The sequence below is a fragment of the Macaca mulatta genome, chromosome X (assembly GCF_049350105.2).
Source record: "Macaca mulatta isolate MMU2019108-1 chromosome X, T2T-MMU8v2.0, whole genome shotgun sequence".
In the NCBI taxonomy this organism is placed as follows: domain Eukaryota; kingdom Metazoa; phylum Chordata; class Mammalia; order Primates; family Cercopithecidae; genus Macaca; species Macaca mulatta.
Genome location: NC_133426.1, coordinates 36,100,599 through 36,127,705, shown reverse-complemented (window position 1 = coordinate 36,127,705; position 27,107 = coordinate 36,100,599). Strand labels below are relative to the sequence as shown.

The 27,107-nt window shown below is 35.1% G+C and overlaps 1 protein-coding gene across 1 annotated transcript in view; it reads right to left on the bottom strand.

The window, feature by feature from the left end:
* CFAP47 (cilia and flagella associated protein 47) overlaps positions 1 to 27,107 on the bottom strand; it is a 427,534-nt gene that overhangs the window by 306,557 nt on the left and 93,870 nt on the right. The window contains exons 25-27 of the mRNA XM_015127166.3: positions 24,688 to 24,883; positions 19,566 to 19,775; positions 479 to 579 (exon numbers count right to left, since the gene is read on the bottom strand). Coding sequence (XP_014982652.3) covers positions 479 to 579; positions 19,566 to 19,775; positions 24,688 to 24,883 — 507 coding nt within the window. The remainder of the gene's footprint in view (positions 1 to 478; positions 580 to 19,565; positions 19,776 to 24,687; positions 24,884 to 27,107) is intronic.

Here is a 27,107-nt window from a genome sequence, read left to right as displayed (position 1 = left end):
TTTCATATTTCTCCCTGCTCACTGGCTTGTTTAGTATTCTTAGCTTCTCTCACAATTTTCCCCGCAGCAATTCCAGGCTGGTCTAATGACCATACTCTGTTCCACTTTAATTCATCATACATTCCAAGAATTGTTCCCTTTCTAAATCACTGATACTCAAAAAATGACAGAAGGTTCCCACTACTACAGAATAACAGGCATAGCATTATGGTCCTGTACCTACATTCACTGCCTTACACCTCCTGTCACACCTGCATGTTTTTGCTATATTGTCTTTTGCCCAAATCATTCTATTCAAATTAGATCGTCAACTTTTGGAATTAAGAGACATACAGATTCTACTCTCAATGACAAGCACAGCTCCTACCAGAGGCAGCAGTTTAATACAATTGACAATTTTAAATTCACTTTATTTCTAGACATTGGCCAAGAACCCACACAGTGAGAGTTAGAGATAAATAAGTCATACGTAGCTTACCATTCTTTAAAATAATGTTTTGCTTATCCAGATGAATTGCCATATAGGGGTAAATGGTAAGAATGCAGTTTTCTGCTGTTGCAGTAACTGGAAGTGAAAACCTGAAAGTGAAAACATTGCATATCAATACAATAAAAATTTCAGATGCAGTAAATATGATGCATTTAAGTATCCCAGATGTCCTTAATGATGAAGACATGATTTATTCATTTTTTCTTTCTACTTACTTTTTTTTTTTAACCATCTACTCAACGTTAATGATTTTTAAAATTTTTACTTTTAAATATTTTAACAGATATCATAAATTTCACTGTCAAGTGTGCTATAGAACACAGACTGTAACTGCACAGGTGCAAAAACGCAGATTCAGGAAAGTTTGGAGTTGAAGGTGTCTCATAGTTAATTTACTCCGTTCTTCTATGGAGTGCCTGACAAATGGTATGTAGCCTTGGATGACACTATTAGGGAGACACTACCAGATGGCATTCACAACACAGAAACAGCCCGTTTTATATCTGGAGAGCTGTATCTTCAGAAGTTCTGTTCCAGAGCAACATAGAACAAAACCTACAACCTGAACCCCATTATCGTTCTTCAAATATTTAAATACAATCATTAATTTTTCTCTAAGGTTTCTCTTCAGATTTCAGAAATTTAGAACATTTGAGGATTCTTTCTACTGCCAAGTCTCCAAATCTCTTATATATCAGTCTCATTTATTTAGATGACCTTTTGTTTTGTGTTTGTCCTTCTTTGTCCTTCAGTCTGAGGACTGAAAGCAATATATTCTGCAAAAGTTATTCAACAAGTACAGAGTACTATTACCTTCAATAACCTGCATACTCTGTTTTATGAAAGCATTGTGAAATTGTCTTATTATATTTACCAGCCACAAAACACTCTTAAACTATATTTGGATTGTCTATCTTATATGACAATTCTATTCTTGTACAACTGATTTTTTTTAATAGAAGGGCTATATTTTATATCTATACCACTTTAATACTGCCTTATTAATTTCTGATCTGCATTATAGTATACCAAGAAAATATCACTACTGTATCAGCCATCTATCATCTACTAGTACTTTATGGTCACTAGCTGAGGTAAAATGCCAAAATCCCACGTTTTAATGCAAGTAACTATAAGTAAATATAGAATAGGATGAAAGTAAAAAAATGTTCATAGCTGAAATATAATGAGTTATCAAGTAAATCAATGGTAAACATATACTACATGCAATTGAATGATTTCCACCTCAGTTCTACACACAATATTTTCCAGGAAGAAAGAAACTACATTTTTCTCTTTATACATTGATATGTGTTAACATTTTATGTAAAATACACACACTCAACATCATCTTGGTTAACAAACACTAATCTTATCTTTCTTTTCTATGGATCCTAAGCACATGTATCAGATGGCCTTATTCAGGATTACATTTCATATCTATATGTAATTTTTACCATACGGTATCATTCTTAAATTTAAATTTCCTTGATAGCATAAATCAGTACTTCTACAAATTGTGCACTTGTGCTAAACATAGTGATCAATCAATATTTCATTAGCCAATTATCTATATTTAATCAATAATTTTAGATTAAACAACATAGTTTACATAGAGACACCATCATCACTACCACATAGAATAAGAAATATTATTTTTTAAATATGACTACAGAAGGAATAAAAGACCACTGTCATAAATTCTGTGGATGCTCTGCCTTTATACACATATTCCCTGGGATGTTTCCTGGGGCAGGCCCATAGCCAACACCTGTGGGTGTGGAAGTTTCAAATCTCAGCTCCATCACCCCAATCACAACAAAAACTGTGATGTCATTTCAGTTCTGGAGAAACCTCCAGGATTAGGTTGCTGTTGAGATTTCAATTTAAATGTTTATTTGGAGTGATCAATTCCCTGTTCTACTTCTCTTATCCCTTTATTGTTGTTTGGGTGGGGGGAACATTTCCTTAATGCACAGACCCATGAATCATCATCTAAAAGTAAGCTTGTGGACAAAGTTACCTAAGACAACTACTAAATTAACAAACAAAAGAAACACTATCACTTGAAATATTTCCAAAATGATAAAGAATTAAGGAAAATAATTCTGAAAATAAATTTTATTCCAAGAATGAAGTGGAAATAAATATAATAATGTTTGTTTCTCTTACAAACCCAGTTTGCAGAAGATAACATTTGATTTCAGATGTTCCTCATGGTAAAAAAAAATAGCCAACATGTACAAAACTGACTTGACCAGATTCTTTTCATAGAGCATATAATACAGAAATTAGACAAGTAATATGGCATGGAACTATGGACACTTCACTCATCTATATATATATATATATATATATTTTTTTTTTTTTTTTTTTTTGAGACTGAGTCTGGCTCTGTCGCCCAGGCTGGAGTGCAGTGGCCGGATCTCAGCTCACTGCAAGCTCCGCCTCCCGGGTTTACGCCATTCTCCTGCCTCAGCCTCCCGAGTAGCTGGGACCACAGGCGCCCGCCACCTCACCCGGCTAGTTTTTTGTATTTTTTAGTAGAGAGGGGGTTTCACCGTGTTAGCCAGGATGGTCTCGATCTCCTGACCTTGTGATCCGCCCGTCTCAGCCTCCCAAAGTGCTGGGATTACAGGCTTGAGCCACCGCGCCCGGCCACTCATCTATATTACTGTTAAAAATATATTAAAACAGAAAAAACAGACATACAGTTGGTAGTACCAAGAGCCTACATTTTAATAAAAATATTTCTGGGGAAATAGAGCAATTTGTGTTACTTCATCAGGGAACAATGGTGATATTTATGAATTCCCTATGCCAATGCATACAGACACAAATGGTTACTGACAGATGAATTGTTCTAAAAAATACTCAGTATTACAGTAACAATGAGATGAAAAGGCCCTTCGATATTATGAGTTTCAATTCCATTATAAGATTTAAATAGCTACCTCAGGCATGTGTGATTTAAAATAGTTCTACTGGGTAAAAATCAGAATGAATATTCCTGGTAATAAGAGAGTCGAAGATATGATGTGAATGTTAATGAAAATGTAAATGGGCTTGTACTATTTGTGGCCATGTTTCCCGTTATAAGAAATATTGCGTTTGGTCATTTGGTTGTGGTGGTGTCCACCGGTTGTCTTCATTTCTTTTTATAGCAGCATTAGAAATGTAATTTACATACTCTAAAATTCATATTTTAAAGATGTACAAATCAGTGTTTTTTAAAAATATAATCACAGAGTTGGACAACCATTACCATTATCTAACTTCAGAAAATTTTCATCATCCTTAAATGAAACCCTCTACCGCTTAACAGTCACTCTCTATTTGCAACTCCACCCCACCCCCAGCCCCTGAAAACAACTAATCTGTCTCTACAGATTTTCCTATGCTGGAAATTTCTCTTTTGGAAATTAGTAAGTACTCCGTGGATGAAATGTGGAGACCATGTGTACATCCCTATCCTCACCAGTCTTTCATATTTTGATACTGAATGGTATGATGACCACATACAATTCATTAAATAAGGTGTGAAAAGTCTCACAATTCATCTCTCTGTCATTAGCTAGTGAATAATTAATACTCTAATCACACATCACTAATTCTTTCCACATCATTAGTGAGGCTGAGAGATTTTATGCTTGTCTGACCAATTTTTAGGAATAAAACTTTGAAGCTTCATGTTAAATCTCAGTGATAACTGGTCTTGTATTTATAATATTTTAGCACTTTCCACTAGAACACAAAATACTGTGATGGCTTGTCAAACATATGTCAACATCATAAAAAGCATTATGATATATTTATCATCTTTACTAAAGTTCTGCTCCCATCTATACTATTTCAAGGGAGATCTTACATTCTAAAAGCAATCTTATTGAGCATGATTTTAATTCACAGAGAAATTAGCAGAGCAAGAAAGCCTCCACGTTTATAGAAACATGTCTCTCTGGTCTTACTACAGTTATCTGACTAAACTTTTTTCCGCAAAGCAGCTAGAAAAAAAATTATATGTTGGTAACACTGGCAGTGGCTACAAAGGGTTAAAAGAAGAGGTTAATGCTAACATTGCTTTTGATTAATGAACCATATTTCTATATATAGATTTGAATAAAGTGAACAACAGGTGAAGGAGAGGAAAAGATGTTGGGCTGGTATTTTGAACATGCTTTAAATTGTGAAACCAACGACCACTCCCATCACCATAAAAAACAGGTGCTTACAGCATTCATATAGCATTTAGGTAAAGACTTAAAATGAATGGAATAAATTCAGATGACTGTATTTCCATCAGGGAAATTTATTACACAAAACAAACTTCCTTGAGCAACCATTCTGATGTGTTTATACATACCTATTCACAATTTTTCTCAATTTCAATAACTGTTAGCAAAATATTTCATATGTAACTTTACTCACATGCACAAAAATTCATTGATATGTGTCTTAAATATCTAACACTTGCTATAGCTATTACTTCATGTCAATTAAGTCAGTTGATGGGACAAAGGAATTTTAATTCTGGTGCTCTTGTGTATATTTATAACATACATAGAGCTCATTGACTATGAGTAGAGCTCATTCATTATGTTGCCAGACACAAGAATCCCTTGATCACAAGTGAGGACATCATATGCCATGTTGTTAATCAGTAATATAGTTACAAAGTGTATTAGTTCATTCTCATATTGCTATAAAGAACTACCCGAGGCTCAGTAATTTATAAAGAAAAGGTTTAATAGACTCACAGTTCTGCACGCTGTACAGGAAGGCATGCCTGGGGAGGCCTCAGGAAACTTACAGCCATGGCAGAAGGTGAAGAGGAAGCAGGCACATCTTACATGGCCAGAGAAGGAGGAAGAGAGGGCAGTGGGAGATGCTACACACTTTTAAACAACCAGATCTTGTGAAAACTCACTATTGCGAGAATAGCAAGGGGGAAATCCACCCCCTTGATCCAATTACCTCCCACAGGGCCCTTCCTCCAATATTGTGGATTAAAATTCCACATGAGATTTGGGCAGAGACACAAATCCAAACCATATCACAAAGTCTGGATTTATTTACTTATTTCTAACAGGTAAAAACAGACTGGACATACTTTTTATTATAATGTGATTGTCACTTACTTGTTTTTTCAGTGTCTTTAACTTAAATGAGGAGGAGGAAGGGAGTAAAATTATAGCTGCTCTTCTTGGTATTGCAATAACCCATAATATGTTATCTGCAGCCCATCAAGAAATTGTTATTAATATTTATTAATAACAATAAATTTATTAATAAAATAAGCATTAATAATTCTAGAAAAATATGTGCTATGAACCAATTTCGTGCCCTAAAATAGACTTTAGGTTCTAAATCCCCCTAAGTCCAAGGAAGTATGTTTCACATATGAATGTCTTCCATTGATTTGTACCACAGCAGAGTAAAATAAAGGAAGAGAATTCTTCTTCAGACTACATGAGAGATCCATAGATATTCATCAAATATAGAAATATATGTTCCTTTAGCAATTCTATAAGTGTATATTAATTCTTTTCACATGAACCATCTCATTGGTAGTATGCCTTTTTCTCTGGAAATGATGCTATAATTCAGGTAAAACATTTTTGAAATCTCAAAATCTCTGTTAGGGTCTATTTTCACAATTTTAAATTGTGTTAACCTCAATTAACATACATCAGTATATGTTTTATTTGTAATTCAGTGATTTTATGAGAAAATATAACAGGTGTTAATGCAGTTTCAAATGAAGTTTCTAGGAAGGAATTGTGGCAAAAAGTAAAATTAATCACCTCTAAAATATGTGTATACTTAGAAAAATTATATTTTGTGTATATATACATGTATGCACATATACACATGCACAGAAATACATGGACATTGTCTTAGTCTGTTTGTGTTTCTATAAGAAACACCTAAGGTTAGGTAATTTATAAAGAGAATTATATGGCTCATGGTTCTGCAGGGTGTACAAAAAGCATGGAAACAGTATATGCTTCTGGTGAGGACCTTAGGCTCCTTCCATTCATGGTGGAAGGCAAAGGAGAGCCAGTGTGTGCAGATAACACGGTGAGAGACGAAGGAAGAGAGAGAGGAGTGAGGTGCCAGGCTCTTTTTAAGAATCAGCTCACATGGGAACTATACTGAGTACTGACAGAGCAAGAACTCAATCATTACCTGAAGGACAGCACCTAGTCATTCATGAGGAAACCACCCCATGTCCTAAACAACTCGCATTAGGCCCCATCTCCAATACTGGGGATAAAATTTCAACATAAGATTTGACAAGACCAAACAAACCATATCCAAATCATAGCAAACATATTTGTGTGTATGCATAGATATATACATTATTAACGTATAAACCTTATGTTTATGTTTTTATGAAGGTATATACATTTATTATATTCTAAAAATACACAGAAGGAATCTAAACCTTAATCAGAAAGAGATTAACATATTAAATGGCTGTGTCTTTACCTCAAAGAGTAGAACTGCTAAACATCATGCCTTGACCAGTAATGCAATAAGTACAGCAATGCTTTACAAAGAAAAATTATTTCTAATCATTAGTTGTTCTGCTGTTTGCATGCTTATATACTTGAAGGTTAATCTCACAGAACTTAGAGCATAAGCACTAGCTATTACATACACTATATGGGTTAATATTTGCAGCCTGATGGAACCAAACACTAAAACTCCGACATGATGATACGAACTCACATAAAACAGTAAGATCATTTTCATTTTCGTTCCAAGAATACTATAGTGTATTTTATTGACTTTATAAGACAGGAATGACCTATCCAAACCATGCTTTTTACAGGCTCTTTTCCTTATATCTCTTAGGAGATTTCAGGATATATATACATATATATGTGTGTACGTGTGTGTATATATATTATTATTATACATATATTTGTTATGATATATGTTATATATGTTTATTATGATATATACATATATTTTTATTATGATATACATATATGCATATATTATGATATATACATATTTTTATTATGATATATATACACATATATATACACACATAAATAATAAACATAATAAAAAACAAATAGTCATACTTTAAAATGGCTCCATTCTGATTTTTTATAAACAAAGAGTAACACAAAAACAAGGTCAGAACTGGCCATAAAAGTTGAAGGACATCAACTCTGTGTAATGGTGAAACTTCCTCTGATGGAAATACTTGTTAAAATTATTTTCCCAACTGTCTGGCCAATGGTCTGAAATCCTACCATGAAATATGTATTCTCATTAGTTAGAGCAGTACAATCCAAAAGAATATTTGTTGATTACAAATTAGTAGCTTGAAGATTAGGTATTAACATTTAAGCAAGGGCTCAGCTATTAGAGATCAACTAAGACATGATGAAATGAGCATAGGAAATTAGGAAGTTAGGTGATGATCTGACATCACTTTCAAAGGGAATATGATTGCATACGGGTGACTGCCTCAGCTGGGGACTCCAGGCAATAAGAAAATGGTTCAAAAGGGAAGGGCAAAAGAAATCAATTAGGAACTACAATATAATACTCTCTTATCTCATTGAATATTCCAGAGTTAGATGATCTCTTTTATAATGTCCCCACTGGATACAAGGGCAATAATAGAAAGACGTGTGAACTTAATAAAGTTCACATATTGTGTTGCATTGTTCCTTTCAACTGAGATGTCAATAAAATCCATCCAAAATATAACTCTGCATTATTAGTAACAGACTCGGAATGATAAAACTGTTTCTGTAATCTATGAAAATGGTTCCCAATTTCTAGGCTGCAGACTCTTACAAAGCAGCTGAGGGTATACCTGCAAAACAGTAAGTTTGATAAATAATTTTTAACACATCTTTTAATATGACTTTACATATGTCATTATATACTCTAAGAGGTAATACAATTACATTTTACTTTAGAGTTTATCTGAATTTATAGTAATGTTTGGTGATATGTTTTCACAAAAAACAGGTAATAAAATGTAAGTATTTTCACGTAGAGTGGCTAGCAAATGGTTTGAGCTTGCAAAAGCATGCAGGAATTGAAAAGAATGAAATCACAGGTCTTCAGTTTGAATGCAGTATAAAATAAACCATGCTAATATTTCATTAGTTTATGCAAGACTGAAATAAAAATCATTTAACGTTCATGGAAGTCAGATATCACTTCAGGCCTTAAAGGAGAATTCTGAAATACTATTTGCATTTCAGCATGGAAGAATTAAATCCCACTTCCTGCCACTGATGCTTCTTTATGTAGACTTATCCACTAGTAATAGGAAAGTGCCATGCCCAGCAAACTACTGGAAAAGATCATAAACATCCATGTTCTGGCTACAAACACTTAGGTTGGTGCTGTTGGAGACTGACTTTCACAATCACATAGAATATTATTAAGATTATGGGGCTAACATTTGCTTCCAGATTTAGTAATTGGGAAACAAAATGTTTAAATTGTAATAAGCCTGAGGAAAAATGTTGCCAAGAGAATAACAGAGGGTGATGATGGGAGGAAAGAGAGGCGTTAAAAAAATTATAAAACATAATGAATTTGCATGCCCATTTCAATAAATTGACTTAGAACGTTGGCAGTTTTACCAATCACTGCAAGGTCTATATTTTTAGTAGAATATAGGGTATTTTTTAACAAATAAAAGTTAATAAATATTCAATTACACAAAACAGAGTAAGCTATGAAGATTGATTTGTGAAGGTGTAACACAAAATTGACATGCATATATGCTTTTTATTTTCTCTTATTTCACAGGGTTGTTGATGTTTGACTTGCTATCAATCACCATGTCCTAATATTTATTCCATCAAAATCACTTATTTCCCATTCATAGTTTTATTTTCATTCTAACAACCACCACCCTAATTCTGCACATGTGTACAGCATCAACCTGGAATAGCTTATTCATTGGTCTCTTTACTTCTACCCTTTGTCATAATTATCTTGCACATAAATATCTTACTCAATCTGTCTAGCCCCTTAAATGCAAAGATAAGCATACAGCATGTAAAAAAGACTGCAACATGAGTGTATGTATGGATGGAGAAATTGACATCCTCATCTGTGATACATTTGAGCTACTGGAAAAAAAAACCTACTTTAGACATCAGTGAGGATCCTACACATATCATATTCAATACCTAATTGTCACAGGTTGAGTTTTCTAGAAGCAGACAGTTTGGAGTTTGAGAGGATTATTAGGGAGTAACACATGTAAGAAATGGAGATGGAACCAAATGAAGAACAGAATGAATTAGAACAGCTATGCAAGCCCAATGATGACTTGGTCAACGAGGCTGGGAGCTCTGGATTGCCTTTCAAAGTTTCTGGTATCAGGCTGAAATGTGTAGTCCTCTAAACATGCCTTAATCAGATAAAAGATGCAGACTTGCCTCGTGGGGTGTCACCTTAGTCCAGGTGGCACTCTTCAGCTGAGAAAGATCCTATAGGACCTGACAAAAGGGGGCAGGTAGCTGATAGCATTCCACATAGCTAAGCACCAAGTACTAACATGAAAAGGCATCTGGAAAGTTCAGTTCCACATATTTCAAACTAATCAACTCATTTTTATCCTAATTTCCAAATCATAAAAAATCTAACAGTTGTTGTGATCATCCATTATAGCAAGCCATATATAAATATATATTTGCTAACCCCACACACTTGGTGCTTTTGGTGTGTTTTAGGACAGAGAGATACACGCTGGTCAGTACACCATTTGAGCAGCCTTCCTTAAGTGAGGAGAGACTGAGTAGCCACTTGAGGATTTCATATCCTTGTAAGTCTGTGAAGCCCTTGGTAAAACACAGCTTCTTCAGGCATTACTTGAAATTCTATCGACTATAAATATGAAATGTCCTTCTTGGTTCAATTTTGCTCATAGCCAATTCTTATTCATTAGTCAGCCCATGTTGTATATGTCACATATCACTCATTTTTTATACATATTGTTAGGATACCTAATTACCAAGAGGATGCATTATGATTTTTAAAGTTATGTTTTCATCTAGTAGGAACCACCATAATGCAAGTAGATGATACTTTTATTTTGAAAGTAAGAGCTTGAAAAGAAACTATCATCAGAGTGAGCAGACAACCTACAGAATGGGAGAAAAATTTTGCAATCTGTCCATCTGACAAAGTACTAATATCCAGAGTGTATAAGGAACTTAAACACATTTACAAGAAAAAAACAAACCACCCCATTAAAAAATGGGCAAAGGACATAAACAGACACTTCTCAAAAGAAGACATTCATGCGGCCAACAAACATGAAAAAAAAGCTCGACATCACTGATCATTAGAGAAATGCAAATCAAAACTACAATGAGATACCATCTCAGTGTACCATACCAGTGAGAATGGCGATTATTAAAAAGTCAAGAAACAACAGATGCTGGCGAGGGTGTGGTGAAAAAGGAGTACGTTTACACGGTTGGTGGAAATGTAAATTAGTTTAACCATTGTGGTGATTTCTAGAAGCAGAAATACCATTGATGCAGCAATCCCATTACTGGGCATATACCCAAAGGAATATAAATTATTCTATTATAAAGACATAAGCACACGTATGTTCACTGCAGCACTATTCACAATAGCAAAGACATGGAATCAACTCAAATGCCCATCAAGGATAGACTGGATAAAGAAAATGTCCTACATATACACCATGGAATACCATGCATCCATAAAAAGGAAGGAGATCATGTCCTTTGCAGGGACATGGATGGAGCTGGAAGCCGTTATGCTTAGCAACTAATGCAGGAACAGAAAACCAAACAACAAACACATATTCTCACTTATAAGTGGGAACTGAACGATGGGAACACATGGACACATGCTGGGGAACAACGCACACTGGGGCCTGCCAGTGGGGAGCAGGGGGAGGGAAAGCATCAGGAATAGCTAATGGATGCTGGGCTTAATACTTACGTGATGAGTTTATCTGTGTGCAGCAAACCACCATGGCACACATTTATCTATGTAACACACCTGCACATCCTGCACATATACCCCTGAACTTAAAAATAAAAATTGAAGAAAATAAATAAATAAATAAACTGACCATGTCTACATGGTGTTAAATTAAAAAAAAAAAAGAAAAAATAGTAAGAGCTTGAATAAGTTCTCTAATATTCTTTATAATAATATTCATCTTTAAATAACTTTCAAGCATTAAAATGATGAATTTTAAGCCTGCTGAAATTCTGAAAACAGTATTACAAAAGAATATTTTATATTGGTTTCTATCCGGTTGAAAAAACTAAAAATGTTCAGGATACAGGTAAAGGTTAAATAAATTTAAATAATTAAACTACATAAAATTAAGGACATTAAGAGAAAATAATTCAATACATTTAATAAAATATTTAAATGAAGAATTGAAATAATAAAGTTGAAGTTGAACAGAAATTTTTAAACAGAAAAAAAATTTAATTTAATTGCACACATTAGTCTTTTCTTTTTAACTTGAAGAAAAGTAAACGCATTTTGATTTCTAATAACACCCTTTGTAAGCATAAAGCATACATTTAAATATCACCTATCTAATATGAAATGCCCAAATTACAGACAGCAACACTTATCGATAACTAATGGCTCGGTAATTTATTGAGCAATCAGTTCATATTTACAAGTAGGTGAGAAACTGGGTAGCCACGGTGGGTCTGAGGAAGATGAGATGGAGAGGGCTGTACTAAGCGGTCCTAAGGTAGCAGTAGACTGCATGGGCATCTACCTTCTAGGAGTTCTCTGAAGAACAGCAATCAGGAAGGTGCTCACAACCAGTAAGGGAGATAAAGAGGACAGGACATTGGAATTTCCTTTAAAGTAAAAAATCTCTAAGGAAGGCAGAGGTTCTCCAACCAACTTCACAGATTCCAAAGAGGATGAGGTTAGAGAAAAGAAAAAGAAGGATATTAGAAAAACTACATCTGTGGTTAACTCTTTTATTCTGCTACCTGGTGTTAAAAGTACTATAATTTTAATAATCTGGGAAGATGTGGTAAATATTACCGTAACAGTTTGTCAGCTTTTGCATTTCTATGCAAATTTTAAACTCCACCATGTTGCTACAAGTAAATGATGAACATCGTATGTTTATAGTTTATTATGACATACCTGTATTATATGTTTTGTTAAATATAAATGAAACATTCTACCTTGTAATAGAGACTATGATTTGTTTGAACAGATTAACCATGAAAATAATGCTCTTTGTCAGATGAAGGTGCCATTACAAACAGCTTTTCACAGGGCTAGGACAAAGAATACAGAGCAGATGATTATATCAGAACACAGAGCGGTCTCATGTGAACTCTACTCCCTTCCTCACTGCTTGTTCTATCTACACATACAACACTAAGGAAGGTGGACAAGTGTATGGTATTATGCATAACTCAGCTCCCAAACCATGACAAATAATGTTTTGAGGTAATATTACAATACTAACTTCAGTTATGAACAATTAAATGGATACTAAGACTTCCCATTGCCTGCCTTTTGTTGCCACGATGCTAAAATTTGAGATGGATCATTGTAAATGGTTTGCACTAAGAGTGGAGTCTCCAAAAGATGAATATATCCTTAGTAATTCTTCCTACTCCATAAAGAGAGCCTTGAGTACCTCAAAAGTAGCCTGTAGCTACCTGGCAGTATCCCTCAGAGGTACGTGACTCACATTACTTGCTTATTACAAGCCTTAAGTTAAATATACCTTCAAATATATCTACATATTTATTTTAAATATCCAATATCGAATATTCCAAAAAGGCACATAAAATGCAGGTATTGATTTACATAACAGTTCCTAAAGTGGCATTGCCAACTTGAGTGCATAAGTGCTTTCAAACTGATTTGACTCTGGATCTGATTCATTCTCTGCTAGTCTCCTTTAGGTGATGCTGTTTCCTATCCATTCAACAACAGGAAGGTATCTGAAAAATATACATTTTAACATTTTAAAGTACTATACTTTAAAAATATACATTTTAAAGTACTAGCGACTGACCCAAAGGTGCCAAGTGCACTCTACACAAATGTCAAATTATGCACTGAGCAGAACAATACTTAGAATTACCTTCATTATTCCTCAATTCTTAATTGTATTGAATGCTTTCTAAAAGTAGTATAATTTCCATTTAAGTGATTGTCAATAAGAGTAAGTATAATAAGCTTTATTATGTAGCAAAAGTGTTTATAAACCCATAACATGGTTGATAAAATGCTACTGAATAGAGGAAAAGAGCTAATATAATTAACAGCTATATATTCTCAATTTTAAACATCAGACCTGCCTATTTAAAAATACATTTCTCATCAGAAAAATGTTAAGTATATTTGCAACAAAGTCTATGAGTTTTATCTCTAAAGTTTGAATGTAGTGATTAATTAAAACATCAATGAAAAATGTAAGAATTATAATTTTATTATTTAAAACACTTATAAATGCATTAATTTATCTTTATGTGCAAAATTTTTATTGTGCCTGTTTTAAAGGCAGAGGATATATATAATCTAGTTCCTTAAATGTGGTAATTTGCAAAATTAAGCAAGAATGTGGTTAGTTATTTTTAAGAAAAGGTCAATCATTCTACTATACTATATCTCATCCATGATTAGGAAAACAATCGATTTGATTGGTTTTGAGTGGACAACTAAATCAGGTACTTTCCAGGAGTTTGTATGCCAATAAATTCATAGAGCAGATACTTCAGTATCAGCTTTGCTGTTAATGACACTGTATTAGTCCATTTTCATACTGTATGAAGAAATACCCAAGGCTGGGTAATGTATAAAGAAAAAGAGGTTTAATGGACTCACAGTTCCACATGGCTGGGGAGGCCTCACCATCATGGTGGAAGGCAAAGGAGAAGCAAAACACATCTCACATGGCAGCAGGCAAGAGAGTGTGTGCAGGAGAACTGCCCTTTATAAAACCATCAGATCCTGTGAGACTCATTAACTATCATGAGAACAGCAAGGAAAAACTCACTCCCATGATTCAATTACCTCTAACTGGGTCCCTCCCATGACATATGGGGATTATGGGAGGTACAATTTAAGATGAGATTTGGGTAGGGACACAGCCAAACCACATCATTCCACCCATGGCCCCTCCCAAATCTTACGTCCTCACATTTTAAAACCAATCATGCCTTCCCAACAGTCCCCCAAAGTCTTCACTCATTTCAGCATTAATTCAAAATTCCACAGTCCAAAGTCTCATCTGATATAAGGCAAGTCCCTTCCACCTCTTAGCCTGTAAAATCAGAAACAAGTCAATTACTTCCTAGATATAATGGGGGACAGGTATTGGGTAAATACAGCCATTCCAAACGGGAGATATTGGCCAAAACAAAGGGGCTACAGGCCTCATACAAGTCCAAAATCCAGTAGGGCAGGCAAATCTTAAAGCTCCAAAATGATCTCCTTTAACTCCATGTCTCACATCCAGGTCACATTGATGCAAGAGATAGGTTCCCATGGTCTTGGGCAGCTCCGCCTCTGTGGCACTGCAGGTTACAGCCCCCCTTCTGGCTGCTTTCACAGGCTGGCATTGAGGATCTGCAACTTTTCCAGGTGCATGGTGCAAGCTGTCAGTGGATTTGGGGGCTGGAGGATGATGGATCTGGGGTCTGGAGGGTGGTGGGTCTCTTCTCACAGCTCTCCTAGGCAGTGCCCCAGAGGGGACTCTGTGTGGGGGCTCTGACCCCATATTTCCCTTCCACACTGCCCTAGCAGAGGTTCTCCATAAGGGCTCCACCCTACAGCAAACTTATCCCTGGACGTCCAGGTGATTCCATACATCCTCTGAAATCTAGGGGGAGGTTCCCAAACCTCGACTCCTGACTTCTGCGCACCTGTAGGCTCAAAACCACATGGAAGCTGCCAAGGCTTGGGACTTGCACCCTCTGGAGCCATGGCCTGAGCTATACCTTGACCCTTTTTAGCCACAGCTGGGGCAGCTGGGACACAGGGCACCTCGTCCCTAGGTTGCACACAGCAGGGGGACCCTGGACCTGGCTCAGGAAACCATTTTTCCCTCTTAGGCATCCAGGTCTGTGATGGGAGGGGCTGCTGTGAAGATCTCTGACATGCTCTGGAGACATTTTCCCCATTGTCTTGGTGATCAGCATTTGGCTCCTTGTTAGGTATGCAAATTTCTGCTGCTGACATGAACTTCTCCCCGGAAAATGGGTTTTTCTTTTCTACTGCGTTATCAGGCTGCAAATTTTTCAAACTTTTATTCTCTGCTTCCTCTTGAACACTTAGCCACTTAGAAATTTCTTCTGCCAGATACTCTAAATCTTCTCTAAAGTTTAAAGTTTCACAGATCTCTAGCGCAGGGGCAAAATCCCACCAGTCCCTTTGCATAGCAAGAGGGACCTTTACTCCAGTCCTCAACAAGTTTCTTATCTCCATCTGAGACCACCTCAGCCTGAACTTTGTTGTCCATATCACAATTAGCATTTTGGTCAAAGCTATTCAACAAGTCTCTAGAAAGTTCCAAACTTTCCTACATCTTCCTGTCTTCTGAGCCCTCCAAGCCTCTAGGAAGTTCCAACTTTTCACACATTTTTCTATCTCCTTCTGAGCCCTCCAAACTGTTCCAACCTCTGCCTGTTACCCAGTTCCAATGTTGCTTCCACATTTTTGGCTATCTTTACAGCACTGCCCCACTCTCTGTGGTACCAATTTACTGTATTAGTTCATTTTCATACTGCTCTGAAGAAATACCAAGATGCAGCAATTTATGAAGAAAAAGAGGTTGAATGGACTCACGGTTCCACATGGCTGGGGAGGCCTCACAATCATGGCAGAAAGTGAAGGAGAAGCAAAGGCACATCACATGGTGTCAGGCAAGAGAGAGTGTGCAGGGGAACTTCCCTTTATAAAACCATCAGGACTCGTGAGACTTATTCACTATCACAAGAACAGCACAGGACCACCCACCTCCATTACTCAATTACCTCCTACTAGGTCCCTCCCGTGACACGTGGGGATTATAAGAGCTACAATTCAAGATGAAATTTAGGTGGGGACACAGCCAAACTGTATGAGACACTGACACTTCTGAACACTGGCCAAGAACAAATGTGCAGGTCCACTGCTCCTGATGTCATCGGAACCACAACAACTACATTCTTTGAATACACAGTCACGTTTCATATTTGTTTTATTTTATGCTATAACCATAGAGACAATTCATGATCTTGCCTCATTAATTAATATATTGAGCAAAATAAATTAATAATGTCTCAGTACTTATTGAGTAGACTGTAATTCTATCATTACTATATGGGGAACATAGAAGTTTCACTAATGTGTGTGTGTGTGTGGGTGAGAGAGAGAGAGAGAGAGAAATACATGCAGAAGAGTAAGAAAGAAAGAAAACATGTCTTATTCTTTGGAAAATCTATATATGACATATAGTAGTGTAACCCTTAAAAACGTATGCTTATTATAAAAATTTCTATATAATTATTTATAGTCTAAATGGTATTTAAAATAAGGTGACTAAATGGAAAATCTTTGGAAACCAAAATATGGTTTACATTCTTGGCTCCCCCATTTAATGTTTGAGTGAGTTTGGACAAGTTACGTCACACTATGAGCCTTAGATTCCTCTTCTGTAAAACAGAGATGAAAATCTAGAAACAAAAAACAAAAAAAAAAAACCCACTTCTCAGGACTACTGTGTGGATTCCATGAGATCTAGCCTATGAGTAGTACCTGACTTGTATTAATTAATAGCTATAGACCTCATGCCTCCTGTATTTATTTAAGCCTTGATATCCATAACATCACACTCTCCTGGTTCTCACCCTATTTCTCACTCATGGATACCAAAGCAGAGCATGGATGACTTTCATAATCTGTTCCTGCTGCCTTTTCAGTTTCATCTCCCAGCTGTCTTGCCAGAATTCACCAAACCATAACACCAAAAATGCCATTAAAATATGGGTTGCTTTAGCCCCCATACCTCATGCTCCATTTTACTGTTTATAGTACTCCTTGTTCACATCACCGTTTCTCACATAGATATATATTTAGGTCGGTGCAAAAATAATTGCGGTTTTTCTGACATTGAAAATAATGGCAAAAACTGCTATTGCTTTTGCACCAATTGAATAAAACTTCTATCCCCAGACTTTTTGGAGAATTTGGGTAGGACGCAAGTAGGGTGTACAATCTCTGAGCTGCGAGCATATTATTGTGGATGGGAAAGCAGACAGATTAGCAGAAATTATTCCTGCTATTATTCACAGATTTCCAGCTGGTTGAGCCAATCCAAATGTGACAAAATCTAAAGAAAACAAAATTAAAAGCCAAGCATGTTAGCCCCCAAGAGAAGCCACATTATGAAAGTATCTTGCAAAGTAAAAGAAAGCAAGAAAATCGAGAAATCAGTGTCATATTTTTAGTAAGGGCCATGGGCTTCAATATGAACAAACCAGATGCAAATAAAGGCTTCAACATAGGGCAAAAAACCTACCACACTGCCATCCATCAAGAATTTGCCCCCTGTCTTTCCCTAAATCTTGGGCAGAGTACACACATGGTTTGCCTACAAAAAACATATGCTAATAGATTACCAATAATAAATGAATATAATTTATTTCATAGAAATTCTAAAGTGAAAAGGAAGCTTTTGAGGAATTCCTTTCTGGAATACCTCATTTATCTCAATGAGATCAGAAATGGGACTCCTAAAGAGAGAAAGGCAAGGACAGCATTGGAGAGTAGAGAAGAGTTAGAGGATCTGATCATATTCACTATAGAAAACCAGATAAGGAGTTAACCAGTCACCAGTAAAAGGATTTGCCAGTATTAAGGCTCTTGGGAATGCTTACAGTCTTAGTGCCTTGTTTATCTGGGTGTACAGAAAAGTCTTTTGTTGCTCATCTATGATTTGCATAGTTTTTAAATTAGTTCCAATAGCTCTAATTTATCGCAAATCTGCTGAGGAATTAAATGGGGTTTTGTGAAATATGATGTATTAAGAAGAAGATATTTCTATGTATTAAGAAGAGAGATGTCCCTCTCCTAATTTCAAACACATGAATCAGTCCTTTGACTACAAATATACAAATAACGCCTCTACATGTTAATAAATGAGCACATGAAGAACATACTCTGACACTAATTTTACTTTTCATTATAAGCCTTTTAAACAAACTTTATAGCTCTACACTTCAACCTCTTGCCATTTAGTTAGTCAAGTTATTTCAGGATATGATGTAAAAATGCTACTTCTGGTCCTACAAGATAAGATATCCAGAAATATTTCACCAAGGTGTATTTGAAATCTCCTGGGGCCAGGCGCAGTGGCTCAAGCCTGTAATCCCAGCACTTTGGGAGGCCGGGACGGGCAGATCACGAGGTCAGGAGATCGAGACCATCCTGGCTAACACGGTGAAACCCCGTCTCTACTAAAATATACAAAAAAACTAGCCGGGCGAGGTGGCGGGCGCCTGTAGTCCCAGCTACTCGGGAGGCTGAGGCAGGAGAATGGCGTAAACCTGGGAGGCGGAGCTTGCAGTGAGCTGAGATCCGGCCACTGCATTCCAGCCTGGGCGACAGAGCAAGACGGAGTAACAAAGCTATATTGTAGGGAAATCATTATGTTGATATTTCTCACTTTCATTTGACACTTATTTAGCATTTCCTTTGGGTTATTTCCTGTCCAGTTGCTCAATAATTACTAACTCGCTGTACTTTTCATGATGACAGATGGGGCAGGTTCTGCTATTAGCTCCATTTCACAGATGAGGAAACTGAGCGTCTCAGAAGTAATGTTAACAAAGCCTGGATTTGACCCCAAACAGTCTAGCTCCAGAGTATAAATTGGTAGCCACTATTATGCTGCTTTTTGTGAGAGCACACTTACATTTGGAACTTTAGCAATAATCTTTATGTCTAAGGTTATTATATTAGATCCCTCTCTTTTTAACATTTTACCATGGTGTAAAATATAAATATGTTTTTCTTTAATGTCAGATACAAAATAACCTACATTTAGATATCTTACCAGTTTTTTCTGTCATCACAGAAAAGAAGATCGGTAAAAAATGACACAGGTTTAGATGACTTGAAACTGAGGTGGCAAGTGAGCTTATTATTAATTCCACTGTGAGAGCCTGGGATGACTCTGCCTTTTGGAAATTTCACGGAAAGAGGGTGAATCTCCTCGTCATCAAGAAGCCTTACTGTGGGAATCTGGACACATACAGTTGAATTTCTGCTTAAAATTTAAAAAAAAGTTTCATTAGCTCAAAATACCTGCAAGTAACTGGCTTTAAATGTATACTTCATTTTTTTGAATCCTAAAGAAAATTAAAATAAGAAATATTTCTAATCATGTGCCTAATTATTAAAGACATCTTTGTATCATCTCTTACTTTCTGATCACAATATAAGATGGATGATAACTAAGAACCACTTGAGATGATCAAATGTTCCTTTTGTTCTATAAGGATTAAAAAGGCATGTGACACCTGATTAAACACAGTATTTCTTAATCAGCATCATGATATAAATTACTGTTTTTAAATATATTCTGATGAAAATTTACCAAAAGTTATCACTTTAATAGCTACAAATTTAATGCACATAGACTAAATAATATTAACAGATACATAAACATGTAGGTAGATATTTGAAAATTTGGATACTATTAAGTGCATATATACATATACTATGAATGTTTTCCAATCACTACTATTCAAAAATTCCACTTAATGTTGACATACCTAATTATAAATTTATAATTTTTATAGCCAATCCAAGCTGTTTATTTTAAATAATATAATATGTATTAATAGTATTCACTCTAAAATTGAATTACTTCGTATTATTTTTAGTGATCAATAAATATTTAATCATATTACTTTGTTTACTTATATATGTAAGAACTTACATATCTATGGCAGATAAGAGGTATCATCAAATGGGAATTATATATCCTTGCTATTTTAATCAGTGTGAGAATTATTTAGCTAATAATAAAAAAAAAAAAAGATCTAAAATTGTATTAGTTAAACCTATATACTACCTTGGATAAAAACATGGAAAGTAAGGCCGGGCGCGGTGGTTCAAGCCTGTAATCCCAGCACTTTGGGAGGCCGGGATGGGCGGATCACGAGGTCAGGAGATCGAGACCATCCTGGCTAACACGGTGAAACCCTGTCTCTACTAAAAAATACAAAAAACTAGCCGGGCGAGGTGGTGGGCGCCTGTAGTCCCAGCTACTCGGGAGGCTGAGGCAGGAGAATGGCGTAAATCCGGGAGGCGGAGCTTGCAGTGAGCTGAGATCCGGCCACTGCACTCCAGCCTGGGCGACAGAGCGAGACTCCATCTCAAAAAAAAAAAAAAAAAAAAAAAAAACATGGAAAGTAATTTATAAATCCAGTTTGAAAATAATTCAGTTGTTACTTAGCTAATTAACTTATCTTTAAATAAGTGATTAATGCTGTTGATTTTATTACATATGTATAACTTGGACACTGCATTACATTATTTCTTCAGTACCTCTCATATTCATTTCATTATACCATATTTAGCAAGACTCAACTTTTGAGTTGAAGTAGCTTTTAAATTGATACCTTTGTACATTAATCTCTATGAAAACTTTAGTTGATTTTTTACTGAAGTCACATGAAATATGTAAATTTATCTGTGGAAAACTTTTTTTACAGCATTGAACATTCCAATCCATGAATACTGGTGTATTTATTTGAGTTTATTATTTAATTATTTAAATACACCTGTATTTAACTTGAGTTTTATAATTTTCTTTATACAGTTCCATACAGTTCATTCATAGCTTTATCTATTATCTTTATCTCTTATCTTTTAATCTATTATCTATTTATCTATTATATTTTAATTTTTTGATGCTATTATAAGTAGTAATTTAAAGTTGTGTGCTCTATATATTGTAAGCTGAAATTATATTGAATTTTAAATATTTAAGTTACATTTGCCTATTCTGATAAGTGATCTTCCTAGTTTTAAAAAATCTCCTTGTAGATTCTTTGAATTTTCTATATGAAAAAATAATCTAATATACAGATAATGACAGTTTTGAGTTTTATTTCCTAATCCTCACACATTTTGTTTTTCTTATCCCCCTGCCATGTGCTAGGTTCTCTATTAAAATGCTTTAGGGAAGCAGTGATAATAAGCATCGTTCACGTTTCTGTTGTTAAAAGGTAATTCATGTATATTCCAGTTTCAATAATGATATTTGCTCTAAGCTTATGATAGGAACATTAAACAATTGAAGAATATCTATTTTATTACTGTTTGTTGAGAGTTTTTCCATGAATGATTTAAAAATTGTATCAAATGCCTTTATTCTCAATGTATGAAAATGATCAAATCATTATTCTCTTTAACAACATTTTAGACTTTTTGATGATAGACAAGCCTTGAAATACTGGAATACAAACAAGTTGGTCATGATCTATCTTATATACACGTTGTTTGATTCTTCTTTTTTTTTTTTTTTTTTTTTTTGAGATGGAGTCTTGCTGTGTTGCCCAGGCTGGAGTGCAGTGGTGCAATCTCGGCTCACTGCAACCTCTGCCTCCTGGGTTCAAGCGATTCTCCTGCCTCAGCCTCCCAGGTAGCTGGGATTACCGGCATGTGCCACCACGCCCAGCTAATTATTTTTAGTATTTTTAGTAGAGACACGGTTTCACCAGGTTAGCCAAAATGGTCTCCATCTCGTGACCTCGTGATCCACCCGCCTCGGCCTCCCAAAGTACTCGCAGATTCTTTAAGGATAATTATATGTATGCTCTCATAACACAGTGTAGCCAATAATTCAGCTTTCCTATACTGTCATTTCCTGATTTCATAATAGAAATTTCTGAGATCATAAAACAAATTAGGGCACATTATTATTATTCTATAGTTTGATAAATCTGTTTCCTGAAAGTTCAGTAAAACTTGACTATAAAATCATCAGAGGATGTTTTCTTGTGAAGTTTCAAGTATTAACCCAAAGGCTTTCTACTTGTTCCCAGTATATTTTTAGTAAATTATATACTTCTACAACTTTCATATTTAAGTTTTCACATGTATTGGAATAGACCTCTGTATAGTATTTTGATTACCTCATTTTTTCTTTGGATTTATGGTTAAGCTTCCTTATTTCTAATATTATTTAACTGTCCCTTCTCTGTTTTGTTCCTTGTCAACTTCACTGTATTGGTGTCCATTGTATTCCTCTTTCAAAGAAGAAACTTGGTTCCACTGAGTTTCTGTTTTGTATATATTTTTATACTGCTTTAATTTCTACTGTGTATAATTTTATCTCACCTTCTACACTCCATAGGTTAGTCTAAGAGACTATTATTTGTAATCTTACTTATAAAGTTGGATGTTTAAAATTTCCAATCATTTTTTTCTTTCCTAATATCAGTATTTAAGGTTTTATATTTCCAAGTATGGATAATTTTACTGTACTTTATTAAGGTTTTTTTCTTCAATCACTGAAATTTTGATGTTTATTTAATAAAACAAATAAAGTAAACAATGATGCCGGCCTAATTCTTTATCTAAAGAAAGTAGCAGAAGTCCCAGTAGCTGTTTTAGGTTTAGTTTTCAGCTCTAATGTCCAGATGGTGCTTATAGTACTTGATTGTATTATACACTCATGATTCTCAGTGAATGTTATCAAGATTTGGAATCTAGTATTTTAATTATTATTTATTTGTGAAATTCAGTATAATTTCTTCTTTTACTCAGTAGAATTTTTTTTTAACATTTTCTAACTCATGGTGGATCTTGTTATCTTTTCTTTATTGACTTTTAGTTTATTATATTTATTTTTGGAGAATATAGTCTATATTATGTCAACCTTTTAAACATTTTGGAGACATGAATTATAACTATAGAATCATACATTGTGAATTTCTATAAATGTCTCATGATTCATTTAAAAATGTGTATTCGCTAATTGTAAGGTGCAATTTATACATGTTAAATTAATGAAGCTTGTTACAAATATTGTTCAAATATCTTGTCTCTGGACTCATCAACACTTCTGATACATGTTTTAATATCCCAGAGTTATGAAGGACTAGTCAAATTTTCCAATTTTCATTTAGAGGTTACATATTTTAAGACTATTTTAATTATGCATAGAACTTTAGAATGCTGTTGGCTTTCAGGTGAATTTAATCTTTTATAATTATTTCATGATTTTTATATCTTAAAAACACACTTTACCTCTAGAGGTTATTGCATTTGAAATTAATACTGCTACCCAGCTTTATTTTGGTTATGCTGTTATATCTCTTCCTATCATTTCACTTTGGTGCTTCTCAGTTGAGGGTGATTTTGCTCCCCAGGAGACATGTAGCCATGTGTAGAGATATATATTTTCTGTCACATCATGGGGAGGAACGCTATTGGGTAGAGGCTATGGATGTTGCTAAATGTTCTACAATAAACAACATAGCCTCCCACTATATATAGGGTTTAAAAGTCAGAAGCAGAGAAGTCTGAGAGATGGTATACTTTGCCTTGAATTAGTTGTATACCATGTTGTGAGGATGTGACCACATGGCTAGGACTTGAGGGTGGACTGAGTGTGTCCCTAGGCAAAAAAATGATGCTTTAGTTCTATAAGGACCATGAAATTAATTCTGCCAACAACTTGAGAGCTCGGAGGAAGACCGAGCTTCAAGTGAAAGGGCCACTCCAGCCAACACCTTGACTTCTGCTTATTGAGACACTCAGCAGAGGATGCAGCTAAGCCAGCTGGACTACTAAGTCAGAGAAACTGCAAGATAATAAACAAATTCACGTTGTTTGAGATATCAAAATCATGTTTTAAGGCACCACGTTTGTGATATTTTTTCACATAGCACCAGAAAACTAATATATTGAATTTTTAGGCTTGCTTACTACTCCATGAAGAGAGACACAGCGGGAAAAAAAAAAAAAAAAAATACAAGAAAATTCAACGACTAACTGTGAGATAATTAAGAAAGATTTTTTGTTTTTTGTTAAATTTTAATATATAGTTAAATATTTTAATAGTTCAACTATAGAAACAAGCCATTCTTATATAATTCCCATATAACACAGACACAAACAAAAAAGCACATAAAAAAATGTGGTAAATTCACATTATTTACCTGAAATAGTTTTGAGGTAAAATGTTAATATCCATCACAGTTGTTACATCCAAAGGAACAGGAGTGAAAAATATAGATGGAGGGTCAAACAATAATTCTGGTGATTTTACTTCTCCAGTAAGACATAATATTTTATAGCAAACAGGAATATCATTTAAAAGCATAGGAATATCTGCTGTGTATCTTCCAGGACAATCTAATGAAAAACAAAATTTTAAGGGTATTTTAAAGTAGTTAAAACACAAAAAAATTTACATAGCTGAAGCATTACTAAATTTCAACATGTACAATGATGTTACAACTTAATGGGGCAGAATAAATTACCCAGAAATTAGATTTAGCTTGCTGAAGAACTTAAGACACGTAATGAGGTGCTGTTGAAAGAAAACTGTTTTAAAGTACAGCTTGACTAGAAATAGAGCAAGTCTCTTTAATGTAGATTTTCATAATTTGGGGAAAATAAATATACCCTGGGAAAGCACTGCAATAGAACATTTTAAAAAAATTATTTTCTGTGTTTTAATAGAAGCTTCCCAGACCTTTAGAATATGTAGTATGAAGAAGAGGATAGATCACTGCCATAAGGATCTCAGGGGACGACTGAGAAAAGGAGGTCCTGAGATGAAAGGAATGTGCTGTATCCCGGATTTTTAAGTTTAAGAAATACTACCAGGGTTGACTGGCCAATTTTACCTGGTAGGAAAGGACAGGAAATTCCCATGCCATAGCTTAATAAAAGAAAAGATAGTTTGCGTCAGAGAGCAGGGCTCAACATGGGAAGCTGAAAGCTAGTTTCTGAGGACAGTTTTTCCATCACAGCAAGTAATCAATACCCTTTCACACCAAAATCTCCAAGCATAGTGTGTGATAGAGAGAAAAGAGTGACTCAGTGATTGTGATTTCAAGCTGATATCTTAGAACCCCTCAATGAGACACCAGTGCACCTTAGCAAAGACTGGGGCCATCAAGGGTATCTTCAGAGCAGAAAATGACAGTGCACTGGGTGATGCAAGACCATGTTCAAAAGTGACACTTAGTGCTAGAAGCAAAAGCAATGGACTCATTGAAATCATCAGCCATACTAGCGCTCTCTGTACTGAAGGCCATTACTTAATCAAATAAGCCCTTTACCTGATCAAGTAAGTAGTCTAGGGTTCTTGGAAAAAGGGAGACAGTTGGAGAGGAAAGGAGAGGAGGGATAGAAAAACAATGGGCTCCCTACTAATAATGACAAATGAGTACTGGAAAGACTATGTGAAAAATTAAAAAAAATTATGTATAGTTTGAGCTGATAAAATAAGCTATAAGAGAATATATGTATTTAAAACATTACAAATCTATAGGGAAATGATGGTTTCATTTCATAAATTTGATGTTGTTAAACTTAGTTTGGGGAGAAAAAACAATTTCAGAGTTAGGGAAGGTTTTAAGACTTATTGAATTCTGATTATTTCAGAATTTCAGACCTCTTAAAGGGTTCTGGGGTGATAGAGAAGGAGATTCTTTGTATAACCTCAGACTATTGGAGATTCAATCCTACCCCTTTTTAAGCTGAGAGTGTTTTCTCTCTCATCTGAGATGTAATTTATAAAGGCATTTTAAGCATGTTTAATTCTGAAGAGTTAGGTTGTACTGACCAGGCGTGGTGGGGCACGCCTCTAGTCCCAGCTACTCGGGAGGGTGAGGCAGAAAAATCATTTGAACCCAGGAAGTGAAGGTTGCAGTGAGCTGAGATTGCACCACTGTACTCCAGCCTGGGCAACAGGGCGAGACTCCGTCTCCAACAATAACAACAACAACAAGAACAACAACAAAAACAAAACAACAAAAGAGTAAGGTTGGGAGCCTAATAAAGGAAACCATAGATTTAACTGATAGGGCCCCGTCCCATATTAAACAAAAAATCAAAAGGAAATGTTTCTTATTTCCTTCTAGATTGACTAGTCCAGTGCATTTTATCTGAGTGAAAATGTTGGCAGCGACATAAAGGAGAAGTTCTGAACAGAAATATGGATGGTAGGTTCAGCTGGAATAGCCTTTGTGCTAGCTCTTTCGAACTCGAATATGGTAGAAATGGAGAAGAAACTAGAGAAATACATAATAAAACTTAATTATTTTTACTAAACAAATTTCAGAATGCAAAGAATAGTTGATATTTTCTATCATATTTTCAGAGATTTAAAGAGAGGTAATAAAAAGATTAAACATTTTTAAACCTAATCATAATGTGCAATGAGATGTTTCTCACACACAAAGCTAAAATGATTATACAATGCCATGCTAATAGATACAGTAGAACATCAAGTTAATGCAACACAGTGCTAATAGAACATTATTGAGAGGGAGAGAGCACAGTGCTCAAGGAACTCTCTAATAAGCTTAAAAGCTATAATAGATTCTTACCCTGCCTGAACTTCTAC